The 18,643-nt window shown below is 43.6% G+C and overlaps 1 protein-coding gene across 5 annotated transcripts in view; it reads left to right on the plus strand.

Moving 5' to 3' along the window:
• Positions 1–18,643, plus strand: part of TIAM1 (TIAM Rac1 associated GEF 1) — a 407,413-nt gene that overhangs the window by 262,006 nt on the left and 126,764 nt on the right. For all 5 annotated transcript variants that reach the window (XM_027101391.1, XM_027101428.1, XM_027101400.1 and 2 more), the window contains one exon: positions 7,990–8,966. In XM_027101391.1, the coding sequence (XP_026957192.1) occupies positions 8,001–8,966 (966 nt within the window). In that variant the 5' untranslated portion in view covers positions 7,990–8,000. The remainder of the gene's footprint in view (positions 1–7,989; positions 8,967–18,643) is intronic.

Raw genomic sequence — 18,643 nt, forward strand, 5'->3', positions numbered from 1 at the left:
AAATGAATTGCAGGTTTAGTGTAACTTTGGAAAATACAATAAACAAAGTATAATTTTGAAAATTAAAATTGCCCATAATCACTCTATCGAGGATAGTAACTTAAAAATATTTTATACGTCTGTATATTCCTTCTCTCTCTCTCACTCTTTCTCTTTTTTTCCTCTCCCTTTCCCTCCGTCTTCCTGTGTGTGTGGTGGCGGGGCGAGGGAGAGAGAGAAAGTAAAATATTGTTAACATTCTTAAATTTTTAATCTCCTCAAAGCCAATATCTTGGATGTGCATCTCAAATGTAAGTTTTGACTTGCTGAGAATAAGAAGAGTTTTGCTCCAGAGATGTTTGACCCTAATAGTAGAATTATCTTTTTGATGATCTACTCCTGAACAGGGCAAGCCCTGGCAGGCTGACCCACAAGGCTGGGCTTTGATCATGTGGAACATTCCTGTTCTTCAGCTAAAGGGTGGGGCATTATGTCATCTGTTTGGAGTACTGCTTGAACTTCTGGTCTCATCTAGGGAATTAGACATCCTAAACCATAAAAATATTATTATAACCTCCTTAGATCTCAAGGTGATGAGGTTATTTCTCGTTTCCCTTGTGTCTTCTTCTTTCTCTCCCTCTTTTTTCCCTCTGACTAAAACTAGTAGAGTATTTTTCTTTGTTCTCTCTGCCCAGAGACTTTGACCATGGGTGGCTTTCTATTAACTGGAATGTTTTCTCATGCAGTACTAAGAAAACCTCACATTGGCATGATTGAAAAATTCAGCTTATGTTATAGCTTGGATCATACAGGTTTTTCCTTTCTTTTTAATTTGTGTTGTACTTCTCCACTCATGTATAATAATTGATGTTCACGGTGATCTTGCATAGATGTTGCAAGCAATTAAAATTTTCATTTATTTCAAGAGTGTTTACCTTTACTCAGAGAACACAGTTATACAAGTTGCTTTAAAAGTTTGATAATTCCAACCTCTGGGTCACCTTGGGGTTGGCATCTATTGACTGTCCTTTCCCCTGAGAACTGGTTAGATTTTCCTGGTTCTTTGGAATGCATTGTGGACATTTTGAGTATTATGTTGGGAGAATCTAGGTCCTGTGAAAATCATCTAGAGAACGTTGAATTTTCTTTTTTGCTTTTTTAGCGGGTAATCAACCTGGCTAGGTTCAGATGGCAAGTTCTGTCTGACCTCCTGTGGGTGGTGACTCTCATGTCAGTTCAGTTTTCAAAGCCTTTGCTCTGAGGCTGTAGGTTTATTCCACACAGGTGCCACTTGGGAGCTAGACTGGGAGGTGGGCTGTGGTTTATATCATAATTCAGTTCTCAAAGCCTTTGCTGTCTTGCTTTGGGTCAGTCCCAGGTATGTGCACTTGAGGGGTGAGCCTGGGACTTGTGTAGATGTACATAGCATTAGATGATTTGTTTCCTCCAGCTCTTTTTTCCTCTGAGATCCCGCTCACTCTTTGACTTGCAGGGATCATTATTCTTAGTTTCTTTGGCTAGAATGACAGGGTATGTCTCGGGAGTTTTTGCTGCCTGTGCCACAGCTGGACTGTGTGCTTACCCTCCATGCAAGGTTGGAAGAGTAAAGTAATAAAAACAAAAATGGGAAACTCACTCTTGTTAGAGTGGCTTCTTCAGGTTTTGACTCCCACCCCCAATCCTTCTGCTTTTGCTTACTCTTTGGAATTCCTCGGGTGGTTGGTTTTTCCTTTGGTCCAGAGTTTTTAGTATTTATCATTGGGAGAAAGATCAGCTGTGGTGTCTTAACTTCATCTTAGCTGGTACCAACATTAGCATTTCAGTTTTGTTCATACTGTGTTAGAGACAGAAGCCCAATCCCTAGTTAATCAACTCTACTTCTCTATTTAGTCTCACTATAGACCATTGTTTTGGTTTACTTTGTATTTCTTGATAGTGTTATACTAGATAATGCTCAATACATGCTTATTTTTTATTGCCTAACTTGTTGAAAAAGAGGATTCAAAAACATTTCATGTTGAAGACTCCTCACTTTTAAACAAAAATTTCATTTAACCAGAATATTCCAGTTAGTTAAGGCTTTAACTTTTTATTTTGAAATAATTATAGAAATCGTACACAATAAGTATACCCTTAACCTAGTTTCCCCTAATGGTTGCATCGTACATAATTGCAGTAAACTACCAAAGCCAGGAATGTGACATTTTTTCCAGTGTGTGTGAATAGTTCTATATTATTTTATCACATAAGGCTTAGTAGGCTAATAAATTTATAAAAGCTGTCCCTGAGAAAGGACCACCTACCAGATGTATGTATAAACCATTCTAATGACTGTACCTTTTTTTTTTTTTAAATTGAAGTATAGTTGATTTACAATGTTGTGTTAGTTTTGAGTGTACAGCACAGTGATTCAGTTATACATACATATATATATCTATTCTTTTTCACATTCTTTTCTGTTATAGGTTATTCCAAAATACTGAGTATATAGTTCCTTGTGCTTTACAGTTGGTCCTTGTTGGTTACCTATTTTATATATAGTAGCGTATATATGTTAATCCCAAACTCGTAATTTATCCCTCCCCCCTTTCCCTTTTGGTAACTGTAAGTTTGTTTTCTATGTCTGTGGGTCTATTTCTATTTTGTAAATAAGTTCATTTGTGTCTTTTTTTTTCAGATTCCTAAGTGATATCGTATGATATTTGTCTTTCTCTGTCTGATTTACTTCACTTAGTATGATAATCTCTAGGTCCATTCATGTTGCTGCAAGTGGCATTATTTCATTCTTTTTTATGGCTGAGTAATATTCCATATTGTGTATGTGTGTTTGTGTGTATAGATAGATAGATAGATAAAGATACATCTTCTTTATCCATTCACCTGTGAATGGACATTTAGGCTGCTTCTGTGTCTTGGCTATTGTATATAGTGCTGCCTGTACTTATTGATAAAGTTCCTTAAGATACCTTTTAACTATTTCAGTGAGTACAGTAAGCCCCTTACATACGAACGAGTTCCATTCTGAGAGCGCATTCGTAAGTCCAGTTTGTTTGTAAGTCCAACAAAGTTAGTCTAGGTACACAACTAACATAATCGGCTATATAGTAGTATTTAATTTGATGGGATTTAAAGGAAGTTTCTATGAGTACTTGAAAAATTTAACTCCTCACTTAAAGAGAAAGATCATGGTGTTGGGAAGAATGGGAAAGTCACACTCCCTCTAGTGTCCTTGGTCTCTGGCCCTGAGAATCTCTTGATTTTCTGATATCTACTTTCAGATGACCCCTTCCCATCATGTCACTATGTCTCCTTTGCCCCCATTTTCTCTGGATCATCTCAGGCTGAGCAGTTCTGCACTGTCTACCCTGACAACGAGGAGATGTATCCTCTCGATTCCAAACCCCTTTCCTAAACTTCTGAGGGAATAGCTGCAAAAAGAGGAAGAATGTGGGAATTAAGTGAAATGAGACAGGAGCAAGGCCTTAATTTGCTGCCCAGGTAATTGAAGTTTGGGGAGTACAGTGAAGCAGGGCAAGCTGAAGCCCTCAACTCAGTTCACAGATCAGGGTGATCCCAAACCCAGTGGCCTGGAGTGAGGGACCTGCACCAGTCTGCAGGTGGAAGGGACCCAGAGAACAGCACACAGCCTGGAAACTGGTGTGTTGTCTAGGCACTCTGATATAGAAGAGCTGGCATATTTAAGGCCAATGTGTGTTTTCCCTAGTTCACATTGTGCTAACATTCTCATCTGTTTTCTGTTGTAGTTGCATGAGTTTGAATTTTTACATTCTAGATTAAAGTTTATTTTGTCCTTCATTCATTCATTCATTCATGCAGTATTTTTCCACTGAGCACCTACTGTCTTTCAGGCAGTGTTCTAGGCACTGCAGATACAGCAATAAACAAGACAAGCAAACTTTCAGTCCTACCCCTGAGGCTTAGTTTCTAGTGGGGAAGGATAGAGAATAAAAAAGATAAGTATCTCTTTTCCTGCCCTGCAAATAGGTTCATCAGTATCATTTTTCTAGATTCTATATATATGTGTTAATATATGATATTTTTCTCTTTCTGACTTACGTCACTCTGTATGGCAGACTCTAGGTTCATCCACATCACTGCAAGTCACCCAATTTCATTCCTTTTTATGGCTGAGTAATTTTCCATTGTATATATGTACCACACGCAGATGAAGAGAATGGACTTGTGGACACAGAGGGGGAAGGGGAGGGTTTGACAAACTGAGAGAGTAGCATTGACATATATACACTACCATGTGTAAAATAGATAGCTAGTGGGAAGCTGCTGTATAGCACAGGGAGCTCAGCTTGGTGCTCTTTGATGACCTGGAGGGGTGGGAGGGAGGCTGAAGAGGGGATATATATATAACATACAGCTGATTCACTTTGTTGTACAGCAGAAACTAAGACAACATTGTAAAGCAAATATACTCCAAAAAAAAAAAAAGGTAAGTAAGTGAAACACATTTTTTGTTACAATTATGATAAATGCTAAGGAGGGGGAAAAAATCAAAGAAGAGGGATAAGAAATGTTGAGTTCTGAGGGTTGTCCTTTTGATAGGGACGCCAGGAAAGGCCTTTCTGAGAAGGTGATATTTGAGTCAAGATCGGAACAAACTGGAAAGAGTGAGCCAGATGTAGATTTGTGAAAACTGGAGGGTTGCAGGCAGAGGATGGAGCATGAGCAAAGGCCCTGGGGCAGGCCAGGAAGCCAGACCCTAGACCATTGGAAAGAAAGTGTAAGACTTGAGGTTTGAATTCGGAGAACTGTTCCTATGTTACAGTCTTGCGCACTACTTCCTGCTTAATATCCCTCCCACTAACTACCCCCAGAAAGTGCAAGCTATTTGGGGCCACTAACATTCTACATAAGGAAATCAGTAACGAGTGTAGTGGGTTAAAAAATGGTAACATTTTCCAGCTTGCAGTCGAGCACCTTCATTCTGACGCTCTGCTTTTCTGTTTCTAGCCCAGTTTTTGCATTTCAACCTGTTCTCCTCCCCCTTAATCCTTCCCCTCTTACCTAGTGACTGTGTGATGATTATGTTGGTAAAGTGCTGATGACTACTTTTTGCTTTTGTTACTAAAATGCATGAACGTTTATTGACTCATCACACATAGAACACTTGTAGTCTCTCTAGAGGCTACAGAAAAAGTGAAAGCCACTTTCTGCCCAGAGTTGCTTCCAGACTCACAGGAACAAACAAAGCCTGTGCAACTGTAAAATATAAACCAAGTTTTTTGTTTGTAATAAAAGTAAATGATAGGGGTTAAGTAGGAGAGAGCAGGAAGAAATGAAGATGCTGAAAGTAGCTGGCATTTTACATTTGTGTGTGAAAAGGGTTAGGATTTTCAATTCACCCATGTTCTGGGGGTTGCCCGTGGGATGGGGGTTGTCCCTGAAAGAGGAGATTGTGTTTGTTGTATGCAGTAAGCAGTTTTAATTTTTCATGCTTATGTTATTTCAGGGTCCCCCACGTGGGCCTTCGTGGTTCTCACTGACCTTTCAGGAAAAGCTTTTAAATGAAGGGGTGTTTCAGCAGTCCCTAGAAACATTTTTCTGCTAAGTTGAGTTGCTTCAGACTTCCTGCTGACTCTGCTTAGATCATCCCCTGAGAATTCCTTCTCTGTAGGATTTAAGAGATTTGGCATTCATCTCTAAACTCTAGTTCTAAAGATAAAAATGGCTTCTTTCCTACCTTGGCTGGCTGAAAAGAATCTTGCTACTAAAAATGCTATTAATATAACAGACCCGTCAGAGCAATGCAGGGAGTGCTGTAATTCTTGAAGGTTGGGGCCATTTCCTTTAGGAAACCTCTCCTGAGGCTTTTAACTTGATTAGTTTTCTGTTGGCAGAAACAAGCCTAACCAGAAATTTGTTGTTGAGAATATGCCTGTGAATTTATATTTGCAAACTTTTGATGTGTACAGTAGAGGAGGGTACCTCCTAGCACATTTGAGGTGACAGTTTTGCCTTTCTATACCTCAGTTTCTGTCACCATCATTCTTTCCTTCTTTTAACTGTAAATCTGTGTGATTCTTAAAATGAGACTGTGGCTAACACCTGTTCTAAGCTTTTAATTACTTATTGGCAAAACAGATAGATACATAGACACATCCAGGTATCTTAATGTACGCTTAAAAACAAAAATCAAGAACCCTGAGAAATTGGTCATGGCCTTTAGAATTACTTTAGATGCTTATTTATTTTACTTGCAAAAATGTAGTACATGATATTCTTAGGAATGTAGATAACACAAGTTATGCATGGACAGTGCATCTTTTCATTTTCCCTACACCAAGTTGAGTTTCTGTGTTTTTTCTTGGCTTCTTAAAGACGTCAGCCAGGGAGGCGTGAACTTATTGCTTTGAAGTATGCTTGCTACTAGTAAAAGGAAGATTCTCTTTCTTGGAAACTTCGCTCTCAGAATCATACGACGTGTGACCTGGTAGGGAATATTCCAGTATGGGAATAGCTTCACATCTGGTGTCTGTATGAATTACCTCTGAACTCATCGGAAGATTCAATGGAGGAGGTTTTTCCCTTCCTGTTGCCACAAATTTCATTTCAGTGAAGATGTGCTTATAGGAGTTTAAGCCACCTTTGAGACTGAACAGTGGGATTATAGAGTGGTTCTGGATCAATGTGAATGTATATTATGTTTCAGGGTGTTTCAAACTGTAATGGTTACAATAAATTTGTTCCTGTTTTCCTCTGGTACCTTTCACTTTTTTGTTTATTGTATCCCTTCCCTGGCTAGAATATAAGTTTCATGAGCATGGGGAATGTGTGTCTTTTGTTGTCTGCTGTATCTCTGGCTTCTAGAATGTGGTAGGTGCTCAGTATATATTTTCTGAATGAACGACTATGTAGATGATTGGAAGAATCAGCTCAGGGATGTGCCCAGCTACTCTATTTTTCTTCTTTCCTTTCTGGCCATTTTCATGTGTGTATCTTAAGTGTGTACCACTTAACTAGTCTAGAGAAACCTCATTGCTGAGCAAGGAGAATAAGGCTAAATAGAGTCACACATGTTGAACTTTGAGGATTTTTCTATTTTCTGCTCTGGGTAACAGTCCTCAGACCAATGAGAGAGACTGGAAAAATATTAAGGAAGGAGTTGAATTAACCTGGGTAGCCCCAAAAGGCTGAATGATATTTAGTGATTTCATCATGTGAATTTCTGTTTGCAGGGCACTCTGTACCAGATTAATGTTCTCAGGTTGGATTTGCTCCCAGAAATAAACCCATTAGTTTAGCTGCTAAGCAGAGAGTGGGGTTCCTATTTCATTTTGCCCATCTCCCTCTCCCTATCCACTTCACAGCCCCTACCCGAACCTCCCAATCAGGGTTTTCAGAATGCTGTGGAATTAAGGTAAAAACCCTTTTCCTTCTTGAGTTCGATTTATTAGGAAGAGTTGATTGGACTTACATCTTGAGCTTTTCCATTTTTGATTGATTTTGAAGTGTAGATGGAGTCAGAATGAAACAAAACCATTGGGAGAGAGGGAGGTTATCCAATGCACCTCTGAGTTTTGCTTGGTTTTTTGAAATGTGTAATTTGAAACAGAAAGTTACTCATTTGGCAGACACCTTGGTTTGTACTTTTCAGAGTTTTTAGTTTATGGATAGGCATAGAGCTTTAAATATACACCTGTAGAGTTTAAGTAGAAGAAGACAACGGTTGCCAGCTCAATGAAAGCAGCCCTGTGCTGTGCCAGGTGGGCAGCTACCCTCCGGGCAGAGACAAGTGTAATTCTCTAATGATTTTATTTATGTTCTTATTTCATATCTCCGCAGGAGTAATCTCAGTAGATGATGTTAGTTCTCACCTGCTACCACGTAAAAGTCCAAGTACCTGCCAGGTGCACATAGGTGCGCTGTTATCTGCCAAGCTGGCTGCCGTCCCTGTGTGCTGAACTCTTCCTGTTAACTGCCTATACCCATTGGATGACTCAATGATCCCCTCTTTTTTTTTTTTCTTTGCTACAGACCATAAAGCCATGGGAAACGCAGAAAGTCAAAATGTAGTGCATGAGTTTTATGGAGAAAAGCATGCGAGCCTGGGGCGCAAACACACGTCGCGCTCCCTGCGCCTGTCGCACAAGGTGCGGCGGACCAGGCACGCCTCCTCGGGGAAGGTGATCCACAGGACCTCCGAAGTGACCACCCGATCCAGCAGCACTCCCAGTATCCCCCAGTCCCTGGCTGAAAATGGCTTGGAGCCCTTCTCCCAAGAAGGCACCCTGGAGGACTTCGGGAGCCCCATTTGGGTGGACCGAGTGGATATGGGCTTGAGACCCGTGTCTTACACGGATTCTTCTGTCAGTCCCAGTGTAGGCAGCAGCATTGTCCTCGCAGCAGCCTCTGTGCAGAGCATGCCAGACTCGGAGGAGAGCCGGCTTTACGGGGATGACGCTACGTACTTGGCGGAGGGAGGCAGGAGGCAGCATCCCTATACATCCGATGGGCCCACTTTCACGGAGACGGCGAGCTTTAAGAAGAAACGCTCCAAATCTGCAGACATCTGGCGGGAGGACAGCCTGGAATTCTCACTCTCTGATCTGAGCCAAGAACATTTAACAAGCAACGAAGAGATCTTGGGTTCTGCCGAAGAGAAAGATTGCGAGGAGACTCGGGGGATGGAAGCCCCGGCGAGTCCGCGGCAGCTCAGTACCTGTCAACGTGCCAATTCACTGGGGGATTTGTATGCTCCCCAGAAAACCTCCGGGGTGACGGCAGACGGGGGGCGGAGGGGCAAATTTGCAGGCTACTGTCGGAATTTGGTGTCTGATATTCCTGATCTTGGGAACCATAAGATGCCACCAGCTGCTGCCGAAGAGGCTCTTCCGTACAGTAATTATAACACACTTCCCTGTAGGAAATCTCACTGTCTTTCTGAAGGTGCCACCAACCCACAAATGAGCCATAACAACAGCATGCAAGGCAGAAGAGCAAAAACAACTCAGGTAAAGTGACTGGAATCTGTTTCAGTATTTTGGAGATGATGCATGACTTTAAGTGCATGAGTTTGCTCTCACACGATTCCCATCTTTTAGCCGGGTTTTACCACGTTTGCCTGGTGGGTGCTGCAGCCGATGCCGTTTCTCTGGAGATGCAGTGCTCTTCTGCTTCGCCCCTCTTGCAGTTCTGTGGTGAAGGGGTGGGGATTAAGGAGTAAGCGTAGATGTGTGTCGGGGATGTGATGAGAGTGGGAATAAAGCTGATGAGTTCACATTGGGAAGCTGCCTCTCCAACTCAGCTCTTCAGCGGCATCTCACTCCTTCTGAGCTTCCTTCCTAACGTGGTTCTATCCGTGGACAGATGGGGATGGTGGGGGGTGGACTCTGGGAACTTATTTCTTCAGCGCCGCAGGTGGGAAGAGGTTAGTCGGCCGCTCGTTGGAGGAGGTGTTTTTGATTCAGGGCGGGCTCTGGTCATTTGTCAGCTTCTCTCAGAGGTTGGCAGGCTGACTGCCTTACCAGGAGCCATTTCAATTTCCTGTTCCTTGCAAGGCCGGCCAGCCCTCTCTCTGGAGGGAGGTGTTGCGGAAGGAATAACATGGGTGGGTTCCAGTTCTACGCTGCAGCCAGCTAGTTTTTGACCTTGGACAAACCCTGACTTCTAGTTGCTCTTCTGAACAGTGGGGTAAAGATGCTCGACTCACCTGCTTCGGGGTCCAGGGCATGAAAGAGTGGGTGTGAAAACATTTTTCAAAGATTTAAAACATATCTTACTTATGAAAGGAAGACCCGTTACCTTCATTAGTAATGGTAATTAACGTGGAGATAATAACGTGTCAAGTAATCCTGCATGCCTCCATCCTTTTCTGGTCCTGCAGTTCCCTTAACGTGGAGATAATAACGTGTCAAGTAATCCTGCATATGCCTCCGTCCTTTTCTGGTCCTGCAGTTCCCTGTAGTGGAGTTCTGGGAGTCCTGGCTTGTGTTGAGGATGGGTTGGTAGTTTGCAAGGTGGTGCTTCAGATCCGGAATCCAGATTGGGCCCATTTGCCTTGAAAGGTGTATTGGCCACCAGGGTGTCCAGCGAATACCACTGAGGTCAGCTGGAAAACGGCAGGTGTGCTCTGACCTGGCCAGCAGTGCATGGTGTTCACCTTCTGGTCTTGTTTCGGTGCAAGTCAAAGTTATTCGAGGGTTATTTTGAGGCTCAATTCTCTTGGGAAGGGTGTCTAAATATAATGGGCAGATGGGATGGTGGGGAACCTGGGGAGGAGGGCAAAGGAAATTGGCACTAGATTGTCTGTGTTCCTGCCCAAGAGCAAGTTGTTTTGTTTTGTTTTGTTTTTAAGTATTCAAAATCTCAGGTCTCTAATTTTATTTTGGAATTTTAAATCCCCGTATACAAGTCGTCTGGGGACACAGATTTTTCTTTTTTTCTTTTTTTTGTACCACTGTAGATTTCTATATTAGAATAATTGAAATTTACTATATATTCCTCTGGGTTGATATAGGTTAAAGGAGTCTGTGTTTGACCTTTTCCTCTTCTTTTTTAAAGGATATTTTAAACTGTGGTAAAAGTACACATGACATTTACCATCTTGGCATTTTTAAGTGTATGGTTGAGGGGTATCAAGTACATTCACACTGTTGTGTACCCTTCCTCTTCAGAACTCTTTTCATCTCGTAGAACTGAAATTCTGTCCCCATTAAACAAAAGTTCTCTGTTTCCCCCTTTCCCCAGCCCCTGGCAACCACCGTTCTACTTTCTGTCTCAGTGAATTTGGCTCTAGAGACCTTGTAAGAGTGGAATCATGTAGTATTTGTCTTTTTGTGACAGGCTTATTTCATTTAGGTTGATATCCTCAAGGTTCACACGTTGTACCATGTGTCAGAAGCGCCCTCCTTTTTAAGGCTGAATAATATTCCACTGTATGTATATAACACTCCCCCCACAGCCCCCATTCATCCACTGAAGGACAAGTTTTGCTGATGGTGTCCAAGCCAGGTATCCTGGCTCCACGTCTTCTTGCCTGAGTAACTTTGGGTACAGTTTTTTTTAATTAATTTATGTATGGCTGTGTTGGGTCTTCGTCTCTGTGCGAGGGCTTTCTCTAGTTGTGGCAAGCGGGGGCCACTCTTCATCACGGTGTGCGGGCCTCTCACTGTCGAGGCCTCTGTTGTTGCGGAGCACAGGGTCCAGACGCGCAGGCTCAGCAGTTGTGGTGCACGGGCCTAGTTGCTCCGCGGCATGTGGGATCTTCCCAGACCAGGGCTCGAACCCGTGTCCCCTGCATTGGCAGGCGGATTCTCAACCACTGCACCACCAGGGAAGCCCTGGGCACAATTTTTAAGTCTCTGGAAGCCTTAATTTCTTCATCTGTCAAATGGGAATAATAACAAAGTTTCTGAGAACATGGAACGTGAAGGCCAGCGCTTGGTACTTGAGAAGCTGCCCATAAGGGACAATGTGTAAGTTGATGTAATTTTCATTATTATTAGTGTTGTATGAGTTGAGGACTCAAGGTAGTTTTGTGTTTATATCAAACTTTGTGTTAGAAACAAAATTATTAAAAAGGCTGATTCTGAGGTTTGAGAAGGTGAGTGTGCATGTTGCCTCTAGATGCACTCCTTGAATTTTTCTCCATTTCTCTTCTGAAGCAAGATTATGATGATAGAAACGACCGAATTACCCCGCTGTGGTCCCTCTGCCTACCCTGGCCGGGCTCTTCCTACACTGGCAACTTGACAGGTTGGGACGCAGGTGAGATAGGTGCCCTATTAAAGGGTCACCTGAAAGGCACTGCAGGCTCTGTCCTGAAGACATTGCCAGATGGGCACTGCAGACCTGATTGGAAGAAATGGTCTCCTGGCCCTCAGCAGTTAAAAGGAACCTCACCTGGGACTGTCACTTTTACCTGGAACGATGCTAAGTTAGCGCACATTCTGTGTAAGATTTGACGGGGTGCCAGGTGGTATTCTGGCTCCCTAGCTCCAGGTCTCCAACACTGGGGGACAGCTGGACCTCTGCTTCCCCCCACTCCCCACTGATGGGGCTGTGAGCCTTTGAGTCATGGCCACCCCCGGAAGAGGGGCAGAGCCGGTATCACTGAAAGTTCTCATGTGTAATTGTTGTACGACATTTCCATTCTTTGGCGTGTCGCCTTCTAAAATTGTTAATATATGAAAGTGAGATCGTCCAACGGGGTGTCTCATGAAGCACTGTGGTAGCTTAATGTAACGCAAAGTGTAACAGGACTAGGAATCCCAAGAAGTACATTTGTATCCCGGCTCACCCCTTGCTAAACGGTGACCTTGGGCAAGTCACTCCATCACGGGCCCCTTCTCTGACCAGGGTGAGTGACACCAGCCTCTGACAGGGCCATTAGGAGAACCAAGTGGGATTCCATGCATGGAAGCCTTTTGCAGAGTGTATAAAGTGAACGGAAGTCTTATTTCTCTATCGACTTTACGTGTTGAGTGAAGATCTTTAATGACTTGAAACAAACCCCAGAATTATTCACAACACTGTCCATCCACCCACACTTCCTAGTCTAAGTTTGGTGTGATCATCCAGCGCAATTTCTTGAGAACCCACTATGTTCCCAACAGTGTATTTTAAGAGGCAGTGGGTGTGGAGACTTCCTTGAAAAGAATTCTTTTTTTCTTTTTTTTGTGTTGGTAAAAGTTTCTGACCCAGGGGCCCTCTCCGGCAAGTTTGGATCGTAGATATTAAGGCCTCCTCATCTGCCCCGGTGATGTGGTTGAATCTGTAATCGTCTTGTCAGCAGTTTTACTCCCCAGAAAAGAGCTCCTGGCGGGCATTTCGCCAAGGTCATGGCCTCTGAGCCTGAGAGACAATATGTTTTATCTGAACTACCATGAACAACATCTTTTTATTTGAAAATGATCAAAACTGTGTCTGCCACACACTAAGTGCTGAGAAATTATATTTGTCCAATTCAGTCTACTTGAGTATGTGTCGTGTACCTCCTGCATAAAAGTTTTCTCTTGTCAGTCAGTCTGCTACTCATTTGTTGGGAGGATTTACCCAGACTACTGAAAGCAGAGTTTATTTGTACTGACTTCTGTAAAATTGCCCCTTGATGCAATGAATGCCTCATTGGTATTTTGGCCTGAACTTTACTCTCAGTGTTCCCATGGTTAACGGACAGAGGAAGGGGCAGCCTGGTGTCAGGCAAAGAAGAGGTTCTGGAGTCCAGCAGGTCTGAGCTTGTGAGTTTGAACCCTGTTACCTATGTAACCTAGAAGGATCTCAGTGCCTCCTGAGTGAGGGTTCCACACAGGAATGAATGTAACACTCCTGGCACAATGTCTTGCATGTATTAGATGCTCCGTAAATAACGGTTATGAGTTACGATGGTAAAGTTTGGTTTCATTGTGTAGAGTTCAGCTCTCCTGTGTTTCTAAGGCTATCAGCGGGTGAGGGGGAGCGAGGAAACTGCCATTCGATGGAGTGTCCTTGAGCCACGTTCTGTGCTTGAAGGGGAAGCTTTGGCTTGGAGCTGTCCTGCATAACGCCTGAGGAGGGCTTCATTCATCCACTTGGGAGATGAAAGAATGTGAACAGCCGTGCTGAGGATGTCTCAGGGGGCCGCCACCTTGGGAGGGAGCAGGGGGGCCCCCCCAGAGCTCCTCGCGGGGACGTGGAGCTGGTGCTAAGGTTTGTGTGCTGGTCCAGCTTCTGACACCCTCTTCACGCCGTGGTATATGGAGTGGGATTGACAGAAGACAGAGCTCCTGGCCCCTGAGCACCTCTGCGGGGGTTCATTTCAGCCTGATGGCGAGTTGCCAACTCTCCCATCACTTTTCAGGGGAGGAAGTCAACCTAAGGAGATTAGGTGACAGGGTCTCACGACTGGATTGAAGTCCAGGTCTTCTGACCCACAGACCAGGGTCCTTTCTTCAGAAGCAAACCCACACCACACTGCCTCCCCATGTTCAAACAGGTTTCAGCTCACGTGCTCTCAGATTTTAACATCAAAACCCCCCAGTTCTGTTACAGAAGCCAAACGGGGTGGTGGGCTGAAAAGAAAACAGTAACTGTCCACTACCGTGGCCCGAATCAGCAGTCCCTCAGAGAGATGACCAAAGGCGACTTTATTTTTTATTTGTATGTTTTTAAATTGAAGTATAGTTGATTTACAATGTTGTGTTAACTTCTGCTGCCGTACAGCAAACTGATTCAGTTATACATATATATACCTTCTTTTTCATGTTCTTTTCCATTACGGTTTATCACAGGATATCGAATATAGTTCCCTATGCTATACAGTAGGACCTTGTTTTTTATTCATTCTATGTATAATAATTTGCATCTGCTAATCCCAACCTCCCACTCCATCTCCCCGCCACCTTCCCCTTGGCAACAAGTCTGTTCTCTACGTCTGAGTCTATTTCTGTTTCGTAGGTAAGTTCATTTGTGTCATATTTTAGATTCCACATGTAAGTGATATCGTATGGTATTGTCTTTATCTGACTTACTTCACTTAGTATGATAATCTCTAGTTCTATCTATGTTGCTGCAAACGGCATTATTATTATTTTTTTATGGCTGAGTAGTATTCCATTGTATATATGTACCACATCTTCCTTATCCATTCATCTGTCGATGGACATTTAGGTTGTTTCCATATCTTGGCTATTGTGAATAGTGCTGCTGTGAACATAGGGGTGCATGTATCTTTTTGAATTATAGTTTTGTCTGCATATATATGCCCAGGAGTGGGATTGCTGGATCATATGGTAGCTCTGTTTGTAGTTTTTTGAGGAACTTTCATACTGTTTTCCACAGTGGCTGCACCAACTTACATTCCCACCAACTGTGTATTAGCGTTCCCTTTTCGCCACACCCTCTCCGGCTTTCGTTACTTGTAGACATTTTAATGATGGCCATTCTGACTGGTGTGAGGTGATATACCTCATCGCAGTTTTGATTTGCATTTCTCTAATAATTAGCGATGTTGAGCATCTTTTCATGTGCCTGTTGGCCATCTGTATGTCTTTTTTGGAGACATGCCAAAGATGACTTTAGAAGGCTGTATCCCTGAGGACCTTCTTGCTTGGATAAGCAAGTTAATAGGATTGGTGATTTCAGCAAGATAAAGGGTGCAGCACGATCAGAAGAAGATCTTGAGTTCCTATAAAAGTTGTGTTGATTTTTAAAATTTTGTTTCGTTTTACACTTAGTTTAAATGGTTCAGGGATAATAAATATGTTCCCTGAGCTGAGAACTGACATTAGCATCCAGAGATTCCTAACCTTTGGTCACAGATTCCTTTGCGAATCAGATGAAACATTTGGATCTTTTGGGATCAGCACAAGAGACCACCCTTTTGCATATCATTTCAGGGGATCCACGGGTCCTCCAGGGTCCATCGAGAAGCTTCTGGTTAAGAACCTCAGGTTCATTATTTTCTTTAATTAATTTTTATTGGAGTATAGTTGCTTTACAATGTTGTGTTAGCTTCTACTGCACAGCAAAATGAATCAAACATACGTATACATAACACCCCCTCCCTTCTGGATTTCCCATCCGTTTAGGACAACACAGTGCATTAAGTGCATTAACTCCACTTAATGCACTGTGGTGTCCTAAACCGGAGGGAAATCCAAAAGGGAGGGGATGTTATGTGTGTTTCCCTCAGTTGTCTATTTCATACATAGTATCAATAGTGTATATGTAGCAATCCCAATCTCCCAGTTCCTCCCACCCCACTCCCTTCCCCCTTGGTACCCATACATTTGAAGACCCTTAGGTTAATTCTTCGTGAAACAAGATATTTTCATATAAAATCCATTTAAAAAACCTCTCTTCTTTCGCGGCTCCTGTTTGATGCTTCTTTTTTGCCTTCCTTTTGATTTTTCTTTTTCTGCCACGTAAGTTAAGCAATGAGGTATTTATTTTGGAAAACAGCCCATCCATTTCAACAAGAATATCCCTCTTCTTTGCCAAGATCTTCTTTTGAGGAGTGGGAGGGTGAGAAGGTAGCTGAGACATGGCTTGTATCAGAAGTTCTCAGACTCCTTTATACTCTTAAAAAGTGTTACAGACTCCAAAGGGCTTCTGTCCGTGTGGGTTATATCTATAAATATTTATCACATTAGAAATTGAAACAGAAATGTAAAAACAACTTGTTAATTCATCTTAAAATAGCAGCAATAAACCACTACATGTTCACATAAATAACTTTATTTTTTAAATTTTATTTTCTAAAATTAAAAAAAAAAAGCCAGAAGAAGGGCATTGTTTTGTATTTTTGCAAATCTCTACAATTTCTGGCTTATCAGAAGACACTAGAGTCTCATATCTGCTTCCGCATTCACTCTCTTGCGACATGCTGTTTTGGTTGGACCATATGAGGAAAGCCTGGCTTCGAACAGATAGTTGGTAAAGGGAGGACCTTAGGGACCCCCTGAAATTATTTAAGGACCCCTGGTCCTCACTTGGAGAGCTGTTTATTTATGCTAATATAGTCTGGGGAGGCCCAAGCCTTTGAAAATCACATTCTTAGTTTAGTCGGTGAGGAGAGGAGCCTCTGTGTCCCTCAGTGTAAGTCGTGTCCCACAGTAACGTGCCATTGCTGGTTTCCCAGCATAACTGAGGAGGATAAAGGGCTGGGACCAGGAGCTTGGAGGCCTCCCAGCCAGCCTGCTGTGCAGCCCTGGGAGCATCTCCACGGATCCGCAGGGCAGAACTTAGGAAACGCCCACCAGCTTTTCTCTCTGTGTTGGGGCCCAGTGTGCTTTGAACTTCCTGTTGACAGAATATCTAGTTTGGGCCATAAAACAGCCCAATATGTCTTTCTCACTTTCTCTCCTTTTAAAAAGATGAAAGAAAAAACATGTAAGTGAGCTCTGGTTGTCTCCATAAAAGACGTAATAAACGCGGATGGCTGGAAGATGTGGAAGTCAAGCTTTCCAGTTGGGGCTCAGTTGTGACTTCAACTGGAGTTGAGCGTGAGTTGAGCCTGGAAATGACTACACCGTTAAATCAAACTAAAATGTGTTCCATGAGAAACGCTTTTCTTGGTTGGAGAGGAGGGTGGAAGATGAACAGCAGTTAAATTGTTCAACAGTGTTTGTGGGTTTTTTTTGGAAGTGCCTACGCCATGCCAGACACTATTCTTGGTGCCTTGGAATGCATCAAGCAGAGATCCCTGAGCTCAGGAAGTTAGTTGGGGTGAAGTGGAGGTGTGTCTGCAGCAAACAGTCAGCATAACAAGTACATGGCATGCTATGGGGAAAAGAGAGCAAGGCAACGAAGACCAGGCAGCGGGGAATGCGCGGCAATTCCGGATCAGGTGGTTGGGTCGGGCCCCGCCCCTCGGGATGGGCAGACTTGGGTAGGGATTTGGAAGGGAGATGGGAATTGGCCATTGATTTGAAAGGTGGGAGTGTGCCCTGCACCTTTGAGGAAGAACAAAGAGGCCAACGTGGCTGGAGCAGAGTTGGGCAGGGGGAGGGGAGGCGGGGGGGAAGGGGATGCTGCAGAGAAGCGGCACGGGGATTGGAGGAGGGAAAGAGAAGGCTTCCAGCTGTGGGAAGAGGGACTTTGAGCTGAACCTTGAAGGATCAGTGTTCCTGGAATTCCTGGACGCAGGAAAAGTTGGGAGCATACGCCGGCATGAGTTCTTCAGTTTCACTGGTGGCTGCGTGCATCCAAAGGTCCAGTGCTAAGGCTGGACGTTGGTGGAGGGCCTGGATGGACAGCCTTGGGGGCCCTCACCTTGCTCCTGGGAGACTTACCCAGCCATGGCATGCAGGATGGATTGATGGGCAGAAGGTAGTTAGAACAGAGAGTCTGTGGCTGAACCAGGGATGTGGCACTAGGAAAAGAAGAAGAGGGACTAGGGATGTGATATATCCTGAGGTCCTGAGGAGGGGAAGGGTGACGACAGGGTTTGAGACATGCACATAGAAAAACAGAGGAAAGGAGAGAAGATGATTCACTGACTTAGACATGGAGCTATCTCCAATCTGGAGTTACCTGAGGCAACATTTCAAGCATTTGCCAACTTACTTCTGAGACTCTTCTGGGCAGCAGTAAGAACTTCAGCAGTTGTAATTGAGAGAAATTTTGAGTCACTCCGTTGTGAATCATTAGAGAGGATGGGACTGAGTGCTGGAAACTTTAAAGGGCATGGAGATTTTGCCTGAGGAAGGAAAGAGGAAGGAAATAGAAACAGGGTTTTAGAAATGTCTCAAAGGGAGCTGGGACACATGTAAAGAGGCTAAGAGTGGGAGGTCAAGAGGTACAGTTTACAAACTTCGGAATCAAAAATTCAAAATGGGGGCTTCCCTGGTGACGCAGTGGTTGAGAGTCCGCCTGCCGATGCGGGGGACGCGGGTTCGTGGCCCGGTCCGGGAGGATCCCACGTGCCGCGGAGCGGCTGGGCCCGTGAGCCATGGCCGCTGAGCCTGCGCGTCCGGAGCCTATGCTCCGTGGCGGGAGCGGCCGCAGCAGTGAGAGGCCCGCGTACCGCAAAAAAAAAAAAAAAAAAAAAAAAAAAATTCAAAATGGCACTGGCTCTTTGTGTAGAGAGAGGAAAGAAGAAAACCTTACAGTGATGGCAAATGGATGCTGCAGTATTTCTGTAAATCAAGAGTGGCAATTGTTAGTAGCAGAGCCTAGCAGTTACTTACAGCGTAGGAAACATCATTTT

Source organism: Aethalodelphis obliquidens, unplaced genomic scaffold (genome assembly GCF_003676395.1).
Source record: "Aethalodelphis obliquidens isolate GAN/ISIS:26980383/991018 unplaced genomic scaffold, ASM367639v1 scaffold1, whole genome shotgun sequence".
NCBI lineage: Eukaryota > Metazoa > Chordata > Mammalia > Artiodactyla > Delphinidae > Aethalodelphis > Aethalodelphis obliquidens.